At 42.0% G+C, this 16,615-nt stretch overlaps 1 protein-coding gene across 5 annotated transcripts in view; it reads left to right on the forward strand.

Annotated features, from left to right (window-relative positions):
• LOC149305191 (protein GREB1-like) overlaps positions 1 to 16,615 on the forward strand; it is a 70,434-nt gene that overhangs the window by 48,860 nt on the left and 4,959 nt on the right. For 4 of the 5 annotated variants that reach the window (XM_089477839.1, XM_089477840.1, XM_089477841.1 and 1 more), the window contains 8 exons: positions 583 to 1,148; positions 7,281 to 7,383; positions 8,570 to 8,728; positions 9,798 to 9,940; positions 12,665 to 12,826; positions 14,609 to 14,813; positions 15,376 to 15,550; positions 15,633 to 15,851. In XM_089477839.1, coding sequence (XP_089333965.1) covers positions 583 to 1,148; positions 7,281 to 7,383; positions 8,570 to 8,728; positions 9,798 to 9,940; positions 12,665 to 12,826; positions 14,609 to 14,813; positions 15,376 to 15,550; positions 15,633 to 15,851 — 1,732 coding nt within the window. The remainder of the gene's footprint in view (positions 1 to 582; positions 1,149 to 7,280; positions 7,384 to 8,569; positions 8,729 to 9,797; positions 9,941 to 12,664; positions 12,827 to 14,608; positions 14,814 to 15,375; positions 15,551 to 15,632; positions 15,852 to 16,615) is intronic. The other variant, XM_089477843.1, reaches the window with a different exon arrangement.

Here is a 16,615-nt window from a genome sequence, read left to right on the forward strand (position 1 = left end):
ACAAGAGGTTCCAAACAGTTTGGTCAATGGTGAAGGAACTGTAGTCTAAAACATCTGGTGGGACATTCCTAACCCTGCCTTATAAGAAAAATCATACACATCATTCCCTTTCTTTTCCATGTTCCTCACTACAGGATTGAAATAAGCTATGATTCCTATTTCTTCCCCTGGCATCCTGACTACACAAATGTTCTTGGAGAATGTTGTTAGTTGATCTATCCACATTTAATGGTGACAGTCAACTAACACATTTAAGGCAGGTTTAATCATATTTCATTTCATTTTAAATGGTCCTTCCCTCTATTGGCCCCACCCTTGGCTCTGCCTTTTTGTTTTGTTTATTGCAAACAAATGATCTAGGATGGTCACTGTGCAACGCTTAGTTGTCACTAATGGCACTCTTCAACCCTTAGTTGTCACTAATGAATTAACAACAAGCTTGGAAAAGCTCTTTTTGGATAACAAATCCCAAAATCCTGTAGACAGCATGGCCAGAATTCTAGAAGGTGTATAGTCCAAAAAGCTAATTTTTCCAAGTTCTGAATTTAGCAGTCTGTTAAAATCTATAAACTTTGTTCATAGGCACAGCAAGCTGCAGTGAATCATCTCCTCCTCTAGTAGCTGCAGGGGAGGTTGGAAAGTCACCCCATAAGGTCCTAAGCAACAGTACTGAAGAAATTGTGAATAAAGCAGAAAAGCCCCAACAGAAAGTGGACAAAGATTCAAAGGTGGCGGCTAAACTGGCTCAAGCTTCCATTGCATCATCATCACCGTCCCCTTTCTCATCTTCGTCGGCCTCTTCTGCACCTAGTCACAGTTCATTTGTCCTGCAGGCATCTCATTGCTCCATGGCTAAAGCCTCCCAGCAGCCTCCCATAGTTTACTTGCCTAAACTGGTGTATGATATTGTGACCTCTGCAGACAGCACAGGGCTTTCCAAATCGTCATCTCTCTTGCCTTACCATTCGGTAATGTGGGCAAGTTCCTTCCGCCCTCTCATGAGTAAAATGATGACCTGCACAGAGCAGTCTCTATATTATCGTCAGTGGACAGTGCCCAAACCCATCCACATGGACTACAACAACAGGAATGAAGGCAGGATGGACACCTTTCACCCACGGAGGCTGTTGCTGAGTGGACCACCACAGGTATGTCACAAGAACAAGGTAACCATGTTTAAAACCAAGTCTATGCTAATTTTGCCTTGCTGCTTCATAAAAATGTAAGAACTGCCTTGCTGCATTTGGACTAAGACTTGTTTAGAGCAATGCTGTGTTTTATAGGGATGCAAATCTTTATTTCTAAATTTCAAAAATTTTCTCCCCATTAAGTGAGATTATGGTCGAAAACACACTATAGGAATAATGTAGTTTGAGACAGCTTTAACTGCCCAGGCTCAGTGCTAGGGAATCCTGGGAATTGTAGCTTATTGTAGCACCATATTTCACTGATAAAGAAGGATAACTGTCTCACAAAACTACAGCTCCTAGCATTCCCTAGCACTGACCCAGGGCAGTTAAAGCGGTCTCAAATTGGATTGTTTCTGCAGTGTGATTTGGACCTATGAGAATTTTAAGAGCATTTTCCCATGAGTTTTCGCCTTTAGAGGTTTTATGGAAAGAAATATTGGAAAGTTTTTTTTTGTGTACAAAGCATTGTGAGCCCTATCAACACTGATCTGTTGTACTTGTTCTAAGTTCAATGCAGACTCAAGATGCTATATAATAAATAAATGTAACAGTAACAGTACAGAGAGAACAGTTGGCAGAGGATACTTAGATTTAAATTGGTATAATAATAATAATAATAATAATAATAATAATAATAGTTTATTTATATTTCCTGCCTCTCCGAAAAATCAAGGTGGGATTACATCAATACAATAATACAGATACAATTGATAAAACACTAATACTGAATTTACCACATTCCTATTAGTCTCTAAAAACAGTTCATCAGTAGCCACTAATCATACTCGAGAGTGGAACATCATCATAAGCTTTTATATGGAATCCGATAGATAAGCCCACTGGAAAAGATCTGTTTTGAGTGCCTTCTTAAAGGCCTCTAAGGTATTGATGAGACGGATCTCTTCTGGTAGTCTATTCCATAATTTTGGAACTGCAGCTCTAAACACTCTATGGGAGGTTGTCATTAACCTAGTATTATGATGTTTCAATAGGTATTTCCCTGATGTTCTGAGAGTGTGGGGTGGATTATGTAGGGAGAGGCGTTCCCGCAAGTAACTCTGGCCCGAGCCATGTAGGTCTTTAAAGGTGATGACCAACATCTCGTATTGCGCCTGGAAGCTAATTGGCAGCCAGTGAAGAGATTTTAACATGGGTGTTACATGGTCAAACTTAGATGTGCCGGTGACCAATCTGGCTGCCGCATTTTGGACCAATTGAAGCTTCCAAACTTGGTACAAGGGTAGCCCCAAGTAGAGCGCATAACAGAAGTCTAAATGAGAGATTACCAGTGCAAGTACCACTGCTTCAAGGTCCTTTCAGTCCAGGTAGGGACGCAGTTGGAATATTAACCGAAACTGATACCAAGCACTCCTGGCCGTCGCATCTATTTGAGATGACAACTGCAGAGACGGATCCAGGAGTACTCCCAAACTGCGAACTTTGTCCTTTAGGGGAAGTGTGACCCCATCCAGGACTGGTTGACAAATCTCCATCCCTGGACTTAAAGTACCTATCGTGAGTACCTCCATTTTTCTCTGGATTCAGCTTGAGTTTGTTTTCCCTCATCCAGCCCATTACCGGCCCAAGGCAGGCATCCAGGGGAGAGATGCTATCTTTAGTCACTACAAGAGTCGGAGACATAGAGAAATAGATTTGGGTGTCATCAGCGTACTAATAACACCGCACCCCATGTCTCCGGATGATCTCACCCAGTGGCTTTATGTAAATGTTAAAGAGCATGAGAGACAGAATGGCGCCCTGAGGGACGCCAGATGTCAGCTCTCTTTTAGAGGAGCAACCGTCTCCCAGCATCACCATCTGGAATCTGCCTGAGAGGTAGGAACAGAGCCACTGGAGCGCAGTGCCCCCAATACCTAACTCTCTCAGGCGTTCCAGAAGGATACCATGTTCTATGCTATCGAATGCCGCTGAGATGTCCAAGAGCACCAACAGGGCCACACTTCCCCTGTTGATGCCCAGACGGAGATCATCGACTGAGGCGACCATGGCAGTCTCAGCTCTGTATCCTGCCCTGAAGCCAGTTTGAAATGGGTCTAGATAATCGACTTCATCCAAGACAACCTGGAGCTGGAAGGCAACTGCCCTCTCGATCACTTTGCCCAAGAATGCTAAAAGGGAGATCGATCTGTAATTATTTCTCACCAGGGGATCCAGGGAGGGTTTTTTTAAAAAGTGGTCTGACAACTACCTGCTTTAATTTTGATGGAAATCTTCTCTCCCTGAGGGATGCATTAATTATAGATTGTAATAGTGTTTTGTTGCTTCTCCTCCCTGGGTGGTCAACCATGATGGGCATGTCGTCTTCCTAACACTTCCAAGAATCTTGTCCACTTCATTGGTATTTACAAACTCAAAATGATCCAGTCTAACATAGTCCACAGAGTCACTAGACATCTCTCTTTCTATCTCTGTCATAATGCCTGCATTCAGATTGGCCCTTATCTGAGAGATTTTATCCACAAAGAAGTTGTTAAAAGTATCACAGCAGGCTCTAGTTGGTTCCAATAGTAAGTTTAGGGTGGGAGGGAATCGAGTTAACTCTTTAACCACCCTAAACAGCTCTGCTGGACAAGACTCTGCGGACGGAATACGTGCAGCATAGAAAGAATTCTTTTTTGCATCTATTGCCACTCCATAGAAATCTAAATAATCTCTATGGCATGTCTTGTCAGACAAGCGTCGATTTTCTGCCAGCAGTGCTCTAGTCATTGTGCAGTCCGCTTCATTTTATGAAGGTCTTCTGTGTATCATGTTTTTTTATTTGAAGCGGGCCAGTAAGGATGCTCAGGAGCGATAATGTCCATGGCTTTGGTAAGATCGTTGTTCCAGGTATCAACCAAGGCTTCGACAGAATCACCATCATTCAAAACCATAAATAATAATAATAATAATTTTTTATTTATATGCCGCCCTTCCTTCGATCAGGGCGGCTTACAGCAATAAAAACAAACAATTTAAAATACAATTCAATATAAAAATACAATAAAAATACACAGATACACAAATACACAAACTCATGCCCAACAGTAAAAAGCCCCATGGCCCAACCTCTTGGCCACGAAAGAGGAGGGAGGCCCGCAGGATATCTATTCGGGGAATGCCTGTTGGAATAGGAAGGTTTTCAGGTCCTTCCTAAATTGGGCCAGGGTGGTAGACGAGCGGAGCTCTGTGGGCAGCGCATTCCAAAGGGCTGGGGCAGCTGTGGAAAACGTCCTCCGCGAAGTGGAGGCTAACCTAGCCCCAGGCACCTTCAGTAGCTGCTGCCCAGACGTTCTGAGGGTGCGAGGCGGAATGTACGGGGAGAGGCGGTCCTTTAGGTATCCTGGGCCCAAGCCATTTAGGGCTTTATAGGTGATTACCAACACCTTATATTGAGCTCGGAAACGAATGGGCAGCCAATGGAGACCTCTTAAAACCGGTGTTATGTGGCTGGTCCTGGGAGCACCAGTGACCAGCCGGGCCGCCATGTTCTGCACCATTTGAAGCTTCCGAGTTTGGTATAAGGGTTGCCCCATGTAGAGTGCGTTGCAGAAATCCAGTCTCGAAGTTACCAGAGCGTGTACAACAGTTTCTAGGTCCCTCTGGGCCAGGTATGGGCGCAGCTGGCGAATCAGCCGAAGCTGATAACAGGTGCTCTTGACCGTCGCATTCACCTGAGCCGTCAGGTGAAGCGACGAATCAAGGAGCACCCCCAGACTGCGCACGGAGTCCTTCACAGGGAGCGTGACCCCGTTCAGGACAGGTGGAACCACCGTCATTCCTGGACCAGGAGAACCTATCACTAGTACCTCCGTTTTCTCTGGATTCAACTTGAGTCGGTTTTCCCTCATCCAGCCCATTACTGACTCCAGACAGGCCACGAGAGGAGAGATGCCATCCCCAGTCACTGCATCAGTCGGAGACATAGAGAAAATAATTTGGGTGTCATCAGCGTACTGATAACCCCGCGCCCCATGTCTCCGGATGATCTCTCCCAGCGGTTTCATGTAAATGTTAAATAGCATGGGAGACAGAATGGCTCCTTGAGGGACCCCGGTTTTGAGGGGCCTCTCATCGGAGCACACGTCTCCCAGCTGCACCATCTGGGACCTCCCAGAGAGGTAGGAGCGGAACCACTGGAGTGCAGTGCCCCCGACTCCCACCTCTGCCAGGCGTCCCAGAAGGATACCATGGTCGATGGTATCGAAAGCCGCTGAGATGTCCAAGAGCACCAACAGGGACACGCTTCCCCTGTCGATGCCCAGACGGAGATCATCGACCAAGGCGACCATGGCCGTCTCAACTCCGTAGCCCGCCCGGAAGCCAGTTTGAAATGGGTCCAGATAATCCGTTTCATCCAAGACCGCCTGAAGCTGGATAGCAACCGCCCTCTCGATCACCTTTCCCAAAAATGGTAGCAGCGAAACTGGCCGATAATTATTATGTACCAGGGGGTCGAGGGAGGGCTTTTTTAGGATCGGTTTTACAATGGCCAATTTGAGATCCGATGGAAATTGCCCATCCCTCAAAGATGAATTAATTATCCGGCGCAACAATGATGTTACCGCCGGTCCCCCCTGGGCCGCTAACCACGAGGGACAGGGATCAAGAGAACAGGTTGTCTTCCGAACACTTCCGAGGATCTTGTCCACATCCTCGGTACTCACCAACTCAAACTGATCCAGTTTAACATAGTCCACGGAGGCTCTGGACGCTTCTACCCTAGGTTCTGCTATAATGTCGGCGTTCAGTCTTTCGCTTATACGAGAAGTTTTATCCGCAAAAAAGTCGTTAAACAAGTCACAGCAGGCCTTAGAAGGTTCAAGGATCTGGTTCAGGGTGGGAGGGAGCTGAGTTAGCTCCCTGACCACCCTGAACAACTCTGCCGGACGCGACTCAGCGGACGCAATACGAGCACCATAGAACGAATTCTTTGTTGCTCGTATTGCCTCTCCGTAGTCCTTTAATAGTTGGTCTAGGAGAGTCTTGTCGTCTAAGCGAAGGTGTTTGCGCCAACGGTACTCTAGCCGTCGCAGAGCTCGCTTCCTAGCCCGGAGATCTTCCGTATACCTTTTTGGTTCCATCAGCTTTCGAGGGCAGACCATTTTAATAGGTCCTCCAACCCCGAGGGGGATATGGGTAGTAGCCTTCAGTCTTACTTTGACCAGAAAATGTTCTGTCCATGACAGAGCAGAGGTATGAGTTACCTCTGCCCACAAATCCGTACTAAAGACCACATCAAGTGTATTACCAGCAGAATGTGTGAGACCCGAGACTAATTGGGACAGGCCGAGCTGCACCTGCCAGATCTTATGAGCCAGCCTCGAAGGGGATGTTGAGGTCCCTCTGGACAAGAAGCCTGGGAGACTCCCAACACCAGCTCCGAGACCAACTGTGTCAGCTCAGCCAGGGAGTCTGTTAGGCAACGGGGTGGACAGTATACCACCAGACTGTCCCTAGCCTTCAGGGTCAGGTAAATACACTCAATGTGATCTGTTTTCCAGATAGGACCAAGCCAACCCCCCACTTCCCCTAACCTGCTCCTTGACGGCATACCTGGCTGGGAGGGCTTTAGCCCAGGTCACACTATTGTCCTTCCTCAGCAAGGTTTTCGTAAAACAGGCCAGGTCGGCATTTTCCTTCTTTAATAAATCATAGATTATGTGAGATTTATTCCTCACTGACCTGACATTACAAAGGAGCAAGGTAAGGGTCTGTGGTATGGTTGGGATGACCTTTGGTTCTTTTGGGTTAACAGGCTGAATGGAAGGCGAGATAGATATTATGCATCAGTCTCATCTTCCTTTATAATTTATTTCCACCCTGGTAACACTATATCTCCTATATGTATGGCCTTACATATTCCCACTATAAAGGTTTTAACCAAATATGGCTTTACATAGCACCAGCATAAAAGTTTTAAGAAAGTAAAAAAATGGAGCATTTCTGAGTACCAGGAATGGAAATATACAGGGAACGAATGTCAGGGATAGACTTTGAATTAGGCAGCATTGGCCTATTAAATTAAAGTTTTCCAAAACAAAAAGCAAAAATATTCTTAAGTGCCTGTTGTTGTTGGCTTTTTTACAGATAGGGAAGACAGGTGCTTACTTACAGTTCCTCAGTATCTTGTCCAGAATGCTAATTCGATTGACTGAAGTAGATGTTTATAACGAGGAGGAGATCAATACTGGTATGTTCTTCATGTAGAACTCTTTCTTTTGGGCAGCTATCTTTAGTTCTTTGGTTAATTAACAACTGACTTTTATGCTTTTTATCTCCTATATTAATTTAATTTTTCACTAATGGAGACCCTTTACAATCTTACCCCTTTTAAAAAAATGATTTTTCCCATAGTTGAGCATTTTACTATGCATTGCTTTTTACTTTCCATTTTGAGCTTGTGTGCATTCTTAAGAGTTGTAACCCATTAATCTCCTGCTGATGGAATGGCTTCAGTCAGTGAAATAGGGAAGGAGCAATTTACATATACCCCATAGTCATCTGGTGGCTCAAGGAAGTTGGGGGATTATATATAGCAGATGGAGGTCGGAGAGCAGTGATTGTGAAGAGGAGGAGAGGAATTGACAGTTCTCTTGCATGTTCAGAAGTCCACTTGCACTATGTTTCCTTGCTGTTGTTATGTGTCATCAAGATGGTTTCATATTATGGTGACCCTGTGAATGAGAGACCTTCAAGAGACCTAGGGGATTATCACACGGAGGCACTTACCATTGGTAAAACGTTGGCAAAAGGTTCCTGGAGCCTTCCTGAAGTGCAAAGGTGTGATAGCGCATCATGCTTCTAAAACATCATTGAGGCATCCCACTTCTCTCCTGTCAGTGAAGTGTTTGCGGAGCAGCCATTTCTTTAATAACGGGATCTTCTGTTATTTAAAAAATGGCTGATCCATGAACACTTCGTAGTGTTCGTAAACCTCAATGAAGTTTAAGAAGCGTGACGCTCTATCACACCTTTGTGCTTCAGGAACGCTCCAGGAACCTTTTGCCCATGGTAAAGCTCTGTGTGATAAGTTCCCTAGTTATCTACAGCCCTGATCAGATATTGCAAACTCAGAACCATTGCTTCCTTCATTGAGTCAACCCGCCTGTAACAATGTCTCTTTCCACCCTCTTTTCCACTTTACTGAGAATTATCACTATTTCCAGTGATATCTTCTCATGATATGTCCAAAGTATGATAGACACATTTTAGTCATCCTGACTTCTTTCTTAGGCAGGATTTGCTCCAGTACCAATTTATTTGTCTTTTTGGCAGTCCATGGTTTTCCTATTACTGCACACAAAATCCAGCTTATGCTGCATCATCTATTTGTGTCTTAATATCTTGTAAACTTTCTTTCACTTCCAATGCTACAGAGCTTAAAAGAGAGTCAGATCAATGTTACCACCAGCCAGGAGATGCATGGCCTGATCTAGACACATTTAAAAAGATTCCTTTTGACTATACTATCCATGACCCAAAATATGAGGATGCGAGTCTCATTTGTTCAAGAAGCCAGAAAACAAAGAGCGAAGGTCAGAATTTTCATTTGTTTTCTTGTACTTTCTGCTGGTGTTGGTATTTGTTTGGAATTGTGAGCATGGCAAATTTATATTTGGAATCAAGTAATTAGGAAAATTACCCCACTTCTGGTCTAGCCCTACTAATTCTGCAGATGCACATGGCTAGAACTAAGAAAAGAAAGAGCAGTGACTGATTTAAACTGCCAAAAGCACACATGTTCACAGGATTGCTGAGCTGTAATCTGGGCACTGGTGATATAATCTAAACAAAAACGATTGCTGTATTTGTAGCTCCGATTATAACGCTTGTGCATTAAACTGATGTAACGTCTTCTAGAAGCTAGCTCTGAGGAACTGGCTATTAAGAAGATGGTGTTTTACTGAAAAAACCAAATAAAAGCATTATTTCAGTTAATTTAGTCATGGATTTCTCAGTTAAAATAACATATTTTCCACATTCTGCAAATATATGTAATGGATTTTATGAAGATCCTCATTTAGTTTCTTTTTCCTTTCCTTTCCCTTTTCCCTTTCCTTTCCTTTTCTTTTGGCATGCATCAACAATCCTGGATCTGTTTCAGTTATATCAAAAATGCTTGACAATTATGATTAATATTCAAAGTAAACTGAATCTCAGGCTAGGTTATATTCATGATATATATGTCCCTCTCATCGCTCCCACACTCCAAAATAAGAGCTTTGTTCAGTCCACATAAAGGGCATGCTTTCTAACCCTCAAAAGTATATCCCTTACAGTATAAGGGTACCCCAAGTAGAAACCGTAGCCTGACTAAAAATTATTAATGTATTTTTATTCAGATTATATCATTTGTGTGCTAAAATTTGAGTAATGTCTCCTGAGCTCTGAGCAGAGCTTGTCAATATTATTATTATCACCACTAGATGGTGGCAGTAGTATTTAGATGGTAATAAGAATGAGTACTGTGTCTCCAATTGCATGAAAAAATTACAAGGGAGGGGGCACTTTTGATTGCACTAACTATACTTTCTCTGGAGGACAATAACCTCTTTGTATTGACCAGTGCAAACTTAACTGATACAGTAAAAACAAATTATACAGATAGATCAACAAACAGAAAGCAAGAGGACTTGTATATGCGTCGTCAGACAACTCGGATGAGGTTATCAAAATACGCTGCTTACAACACTTATCATCATTGTGAACAGTGTCATCAGTATATGGGCTTTAACCCCAGGTACCAGGTAAGACTTATGTGACCTTTACAAAACAAATCCAGCACCACCCAAAAAAAAGTTCAAATACTGCAGTAAACAATAAAGCTTGCACTGGGAATGTGCATGCTTTGTGTGGAAAGAGTTGGACAGAGCCATGCACACAGGGATATAAGTAGAGCAGACTGGGGCAATATGTTTATTTAGGCTGTAATCCTACTCAGCTGGTTTTTTTCTTCTTTTGAGTAGGCATGTATACATTTGCAGTGTGACTAATGATGAAAAGTCTTTCTGTTAGGGTTGACACATTGAAAACTGGAGACAGTTCCTGTAGTTTTAATGGTTGTGTTTCAGCAGTGTTGAAATTCCCACTTCCATTAAAGCAGTGGTCCCCAAACTGTGCCGTTTAAGGGATTTTGGATTTTCAGCTTCCGGACTTCCAGACTATTCGCCAACATGGCTGAGGCTTCTGGGAGCTGAAGTCCAAAATCTCTTAAAGGGCACAGTTTGGGGACCACTGCATTAAAGGTGTCATTGAAGGTACAAGTTTTCACTCTGGCAACCCTCATTTCTATCCTGCTGTTTGATTGGTATTGCTGGGAACTGTCTATCTGGAAGTATTGATTGACTGTTTTGAGCCATTAGAATGAATGGATTTTATGTATTATTTACTATGGTGGAGTAGTGGCATATTTGTGTGTGTGTGTTTTTAATTATTCTGCCTTTCCCAAAGGAGTTTGAGTCAAACAGCATAGGTGGTCCTTCTCTCCCATCCCATTTTATCCTCACAGAGGCCTAGTAATTATATTTAAGATACTCTGGACTCAAAGAGCCAGTGTGGCATAGCGATTTGAGTGTTGGACTATGACTTTGGAGACCAGGGTTCACTTCCCAGCTCAGCCATGGAAACCCATTAGGTGACCTTGGGCAAGTCATATGCTCTCAGCCTCAGGGGAAGACCATGACAAACCTCCTCTGAACAAATCTTGCCAAGAAAACCACATGATAAGTTTGTCTTAGAATTGCCTTAAGTTGGAAACAACTTGAAGGTACATAACAAAACTCTAGGTTCAGCGATGTAGTAAACCCAAGGCTTTCGGGGTTGAAGCCCCAAGACTTTTTGATTAGCGGGGACTATCACATCATCTACCATCACCACCTCCTTGGTTTACTTCTACCCTGTGAGTTTAGCTGGATTCCACAACAGTAGCTGGAGGGGAAATGGATCTTCTCAGCAATAGTATATTGTTGTGCACTAGCCTGTTGTAATCCAAAATATTTGAGGGTGGTTTGGTCTTCAGTGGTCAGTTTGAAAAAGACCTGATCCCAGTGGAGAGGAAGATAATTTCTAGTAGTCTTCCTCTTCACTGGGATCACACATTATATCATTCAACCCAGCCACTTGTGGTTTTGGGCTTTCCTTGGTGATATTGTCCTATACACTGTCAAGATGAGGTCTAGTATTTTAAAATTTATCACTGTCTGGACTTAATGGTCACATGGTATGTTTATGTATGGAAGGACTATTTAGATGACAGTGTGTATCATTTTGCTAACATCTAAATATGGTAAGCCAGCTCTGCTGCATTTGGGATACCTCCTGCGCATTCTGCTGAGGAGGTCTCTGGGTACCTGCCCTCAAAGTCCTGTCCTAATAGCATTTCTGCAGCAATACTTTATGAGATGTTAGGGTTTTTTTAAGCTATCCATGGCTGTCCTAATGTCATCCAGTGGGATTTATGGTTCCGGGTGAATATGAGGCCAGGTTATTCCAGTGCTAGTTCAGTCTCAGAGCCTTACATTTGAACTTAGAAAAAGTGGCATTGTAGTCACTGGGAGATTCTCAAAGTCCAGGAAATTTAAGATTTATTTGCAAAACAAAAGAGATTCTTCTTTGCATTCCAACATGTCTCCATCCTTTGTGAGGTCCAGGGATCTTTTGTTAAGTAGAGGACATTGAATTTATCAAAAAATCTTCATGCTTGCATCAGGAAAAGGTTTGATGGTGTTGAGGTAAAACATGCCAATCCAGTCCCAATTTTAGAAGAAATTTTGTTTTACCTTTGTTGAGGGAAAAACCTCGAGTAGTGGGGTCCCAGCCCACTGGTTCTCTTTTTTACAGTTCCCCTTTTGCATTAATGATGTGCTATCTTGACAAACAAAAACAAAACAAACAAACAAAAAAAAACACAAAAACAAAATACCATTTGGGGTAGCCATGCTGGCCACAGAGTGCCTTATGACTGTCATGATAATGTCTGACCTTATCCTTGCTGAGCCTCTGTTCTACATACATCACCACAAATAGCCACTAATTTCTAAATAAATGTTTCCCTCTGTGCCCATTAAGGCTTGTTTCAAGCTGAAGCATAATGTCTGTATTGATGAATGCATTTTGTTTATGGCCTGTGGTCTTTTCTTTCATCATTGCTTTAATAGCTATTAGGCATGCATCAATATCACAGCTGGTAAAACAGAGCCAGAGTATATGTGAGCTGGCTCTAACATTAGGCAGAGTTGGATAGCTCTCAGTGCTTGAGTTTTTGGAGCACATAATTGTGTGTGCTATTTTGCCAGCCCTGGGCTCCCTACTTTTCTGCAGTCAGGAGCAATGGGTCCCATTGCCAGTTGTTCAGTAGTCCAGTCAGCTGAATGTACTTTCTTGGGGGCAGGATATCTTCTTGGTTTTTTGTATCAGAGAACAAAATATATGGGGCTGCCCCTGGTTTCACTGTTATGATTCTTCTTCCTCAGCTTTATGAATCCACCTTGCATGCTTTCGCCTTTTCCTATTCGATGCTTGGAGAGGAGATTCAGCTTCACTTTATCATCCCCAAGTCGAAGGAACACCATTTTGTCTTTAGCCATCCAGGAAGACAGCTGGAGAGTATGAGATTGCCTCTTGTTACAGATAAGGTAGATAACAAAGAATATGAGATGTGTATAGATCCTTTTTGCCATTTTACAGAATATGAATGGCCTTCCTTGTTTTGATTCTGATTCCCAATTATAATAGAAGTGGATTATTTATTTCCATATAGTGTCTTTGGTGCAAAGACAGTCTATGGATTACCCAGGCAACCTGTTTATCTCTTTGGACCACTTCTTAGATCACCATTGGGACAGAAGTTTTGTTGCTGTATGCCTTCAAGTTATTTCTGACTTATGACAACTCTGAGGTGACTCTAACACCGTGTTTTCTTGGCAAGATTTGTTTAGAAAGGATTTAAAATTTATCACTGTGTCTGAGGCTGAACTTATACAAAATCATCCAGTGGACTTCCATGGCTGAGTGGGTATTTGAACCCTGGTCTCCAGAGTCCTAGTCCATCACCCAAACCACTACACCACACTGTATCTAAAGGGACAGATATCTCCATAAATGTACACATTTTAGGTTTATCACATCACTAGATCTACATCATAGAGTTTGGAAGGTTACTTAGAATAAAAAACTGTAATGACAGGTGGATGTCATCCATGACTGAGTAATAGGATGATACTCTGGTTACCATTCATCATACTACCACTTGCTCAATTGTAGAAGAATTTAAATTATATTACATGCATCCTTCTTAAAAACACATCCTTCATTTCATTCATTCTTCTTACAACCAACTTTCTGAATTTTCTACCTTATTTTATTCATGTATAAAATGTTACCACTAGGAATGCCAGTATGCCCCAGGGAAGAAACTCTTCTTTCCACTTCATACCTTTTAGGTGCACGCTCCTTATTCCCCTTAGTCACTGTCAACTACGTATATCAATATTCAACAGTTTTGTCCTCACATTTGGTGGTGTTTTATTTTTTTTCACTTTTCTCCCTGCCGTAGAAAAAAATAACTGTTTCTGCAGTTGTTATTCAGTTTTTGCACACCTTGAAATGTTTTTCAGATTCATTGCAGAAATACATGTGGGGCTTTGCATGAAAATTGTGAGTTTTCATGGGAGGAAAACAATTTTGTGCAAAAACAAAGTTTCCAGGAAGACACACTCTTTTTTTGTTCAGAATTGCTGGGTTTTTGCAGAAACCCCAGCAATTTTGTATTGGAAACCATTTTTGGAGGGAGGGGGGGAGTGTCTACAAAAATTGTGGTGGGAGTGCATGGCACTAATCACCATAGTTTTCAGGAAGAAAATCAGTGTGTATTTCTGCAGAGAAAAATGTGTTGAAATGCTAAAGGATGTGTGAATGTTGGGCAAAAATCATACATAACATCCTCTCTGTTATTCTTCTTGACTGGGTTTCCTAAGGGTTAGGATCCCCATCCTTTTTATTTATTTTTTTGGCTAGGATAAAAATAATAGCATTCCCCCCCCCCCCCCCACCTTCCTTTGTTTTTATGAGATTGCTCGCCTCTAACATATTCTGATACATTGGTGCTTGCCCTTGTCTTATTCATTTAGTTTTGGCTCTATTTCTGTTTCCACTGTTATTAATATGAACTGTTTGCAGTGGTCATTCTTTTGTTAATATTGAGGTAATCGAAGCAATTTTGTTCGTTTAAAACATTTCAAATACTTGTGTTGAAATCTTTAGATAGCAGCAAAGCCACTTTCTAGTAAAACTGACAGAAGTACATCAACTTCATTAAAACTGGACCAGTTCATTCATTGTGTTATTTACCCCATTCTCTCACCTGGCCTGCCTGCTTATATTAATGAACTTAATAACACAGATTCCTAATTTTGCAGAATAATGACTACATAAAGAGCCCTACTTTTACTCCTACAACTGGACGCCATGAACATGGACTTTTTAATCTATACCATGCGATGGATGGGGCCAGCCATTTGCATGTTCTGGTTGTCAAAGAATATGAAATGGCAATCTATAAAAAATATTGGCCCAATCACATCATGCTTGTTCTGCCAAGCATTTTCAACAGTGCTGGAGTAGGTAGGTATATGCTGGAACAGTAACCGGTATGAATGAAATAAGGCAGCAAGTTTTAATTGACTGGATGAATGTGCTAATTAACAGAAACTGTGGCTAATGGTTAAGATCATTAGATCCCAAACCTCCCTTGTTCCATCCACCCTCATTCTTATGTTACCTGATATTGGAGTTTCAACATCAGCAAGTTAGGGAGGCAGAACTGTTTGGACATTGGGCAAGGGAGATCCTGTAGGTCCTAGAACACTCTCTTAGAGGCCAAACATCTGCATCCCAGGTGTATTAAATGGCACTTTACCTCTCATTTCCTTCAGAATGTTAAAAGATACCTATTCTGAGGTTTTGTTAGTGTGTTCACATTTGATTTATTCATGAATTCATCAACAGAGAAGTTATTTATCAACTAAATGTTCTTTAATTGGCTGACAATCCAGCAATTATATGAATATTGAATGTGGTGTAGGGGAAGGGAGATATTTGTTTATATAACCATGTGCCCATATGAATTGAAGTGGCCAGTTTCCCCACTACATTCAAAGACTTCTTTGGTTTGCTTTGGTTTTAGGTGCTGCTCACTTCCTGATAAAAGAGCTATCATATCATAATCTGGAGCTTGAGCGAAATCGGCAAGAGGAGCTAGGGATTAAACCCCAAGATATCTGGCCTTTCATTATCATATCTGATGATTCCTGCGTAATGTGGAACACCGTAGAAATTGATTGTTCTGGGGACAGGAAAAGGTAAGGGATAATTTCTTTGGGGGTAGTATAAACTTTGTTTTGAATTATTTAGTTCCTAATTATTTCCCCAATTCTTTTGCAGCGAATACACCTGGACAGAAAGGAACATTTCCCTGAAGCAAATTCTTCAGCATATTGAATCTACGCCTAATATCACCCACTATGCCTTGATTGGGATGAGGAAGTGGTCAAGTAAAACCAATAGTGGAGAACTCAAGGAGCCTTTCTCTTGTTGCCACGTTCATGACTTTGTCATACTGAATGTAGACCTCACACAGAACGTGCAGTATAACCAGAACAGGTTAGCCAGATCTGCTGAGGGAAACGTATGATTGCAGTAAACCATATATATTTGTTAGATCTAAAGAGCTGCAAGATTCTCCTGTTCTTCTATTGGTTTAGGCCCTATGTTCTCTGATAAGAGATGACAGGAACACCTGCTCCATTTACATAGTTGGGGAAGTGCTTTGGATAGAGAACCTCTGGTTAGCCAGATGTGGACCCCCCAGAAGGCTAGATTATGCCTAAAGGCCAGAGGAACCTTTCACTGGTTTGAGGGCTATATTAGGCATGACTTCATATGCAAATCTGCAGTTAACATATGCATTTTTAAAAATGTAGATCACAGGCCTTAGGGAAGCTGATAAAGATGAGGATCACAGCATTTGTGGGATTAATTCTTTCATGCCCTGCTGCGGTCCTGATCAAAGTTGCTCCACTGAATACATTGCTTATATTGGATGGACGTCACTCCCTGGTATAAAACATTAACATCATGGCTAGTTTGGCTCTTGGTTTCAGAGCAGCTGTATCAGAACATACAGTCTGTTTTACTTTATTCCCATGCTCAGAATATAGGCAGGATATAAATAAAATGAATGAATGAATGAATGAATGAATGAATGAATACTGCCAGGTCTTATACTTGTACCAGTTTGTTTGACATCAGTCAAACTACTTTCTGTTGTCACTGGGACATGTTCTTAATTTTTATACTATCCCCAGTATTGTGTTTTCCATGCAGTTGGAGACATATTGGTTAATAAATGTATATTGTTTCTTAAA

Source organism: Sceloporus occidentalis, unplaced genomic scaffold, assembly GCF_023333645.1.
Source record: "Sceloporus occidentalis isolate IW3139 unplaced genomic scaffold, rSceOcc1.0.p SCAF_12, whole genome shotgun sequence".
NCBI classification, from domain to species: domain Eukaryota; kingdom Metazoa; phylum Chordata; class Lepidosauria; order Squamata; family Phrynosomatidae; genus Sceloporus; species Sceloporus occidentalis.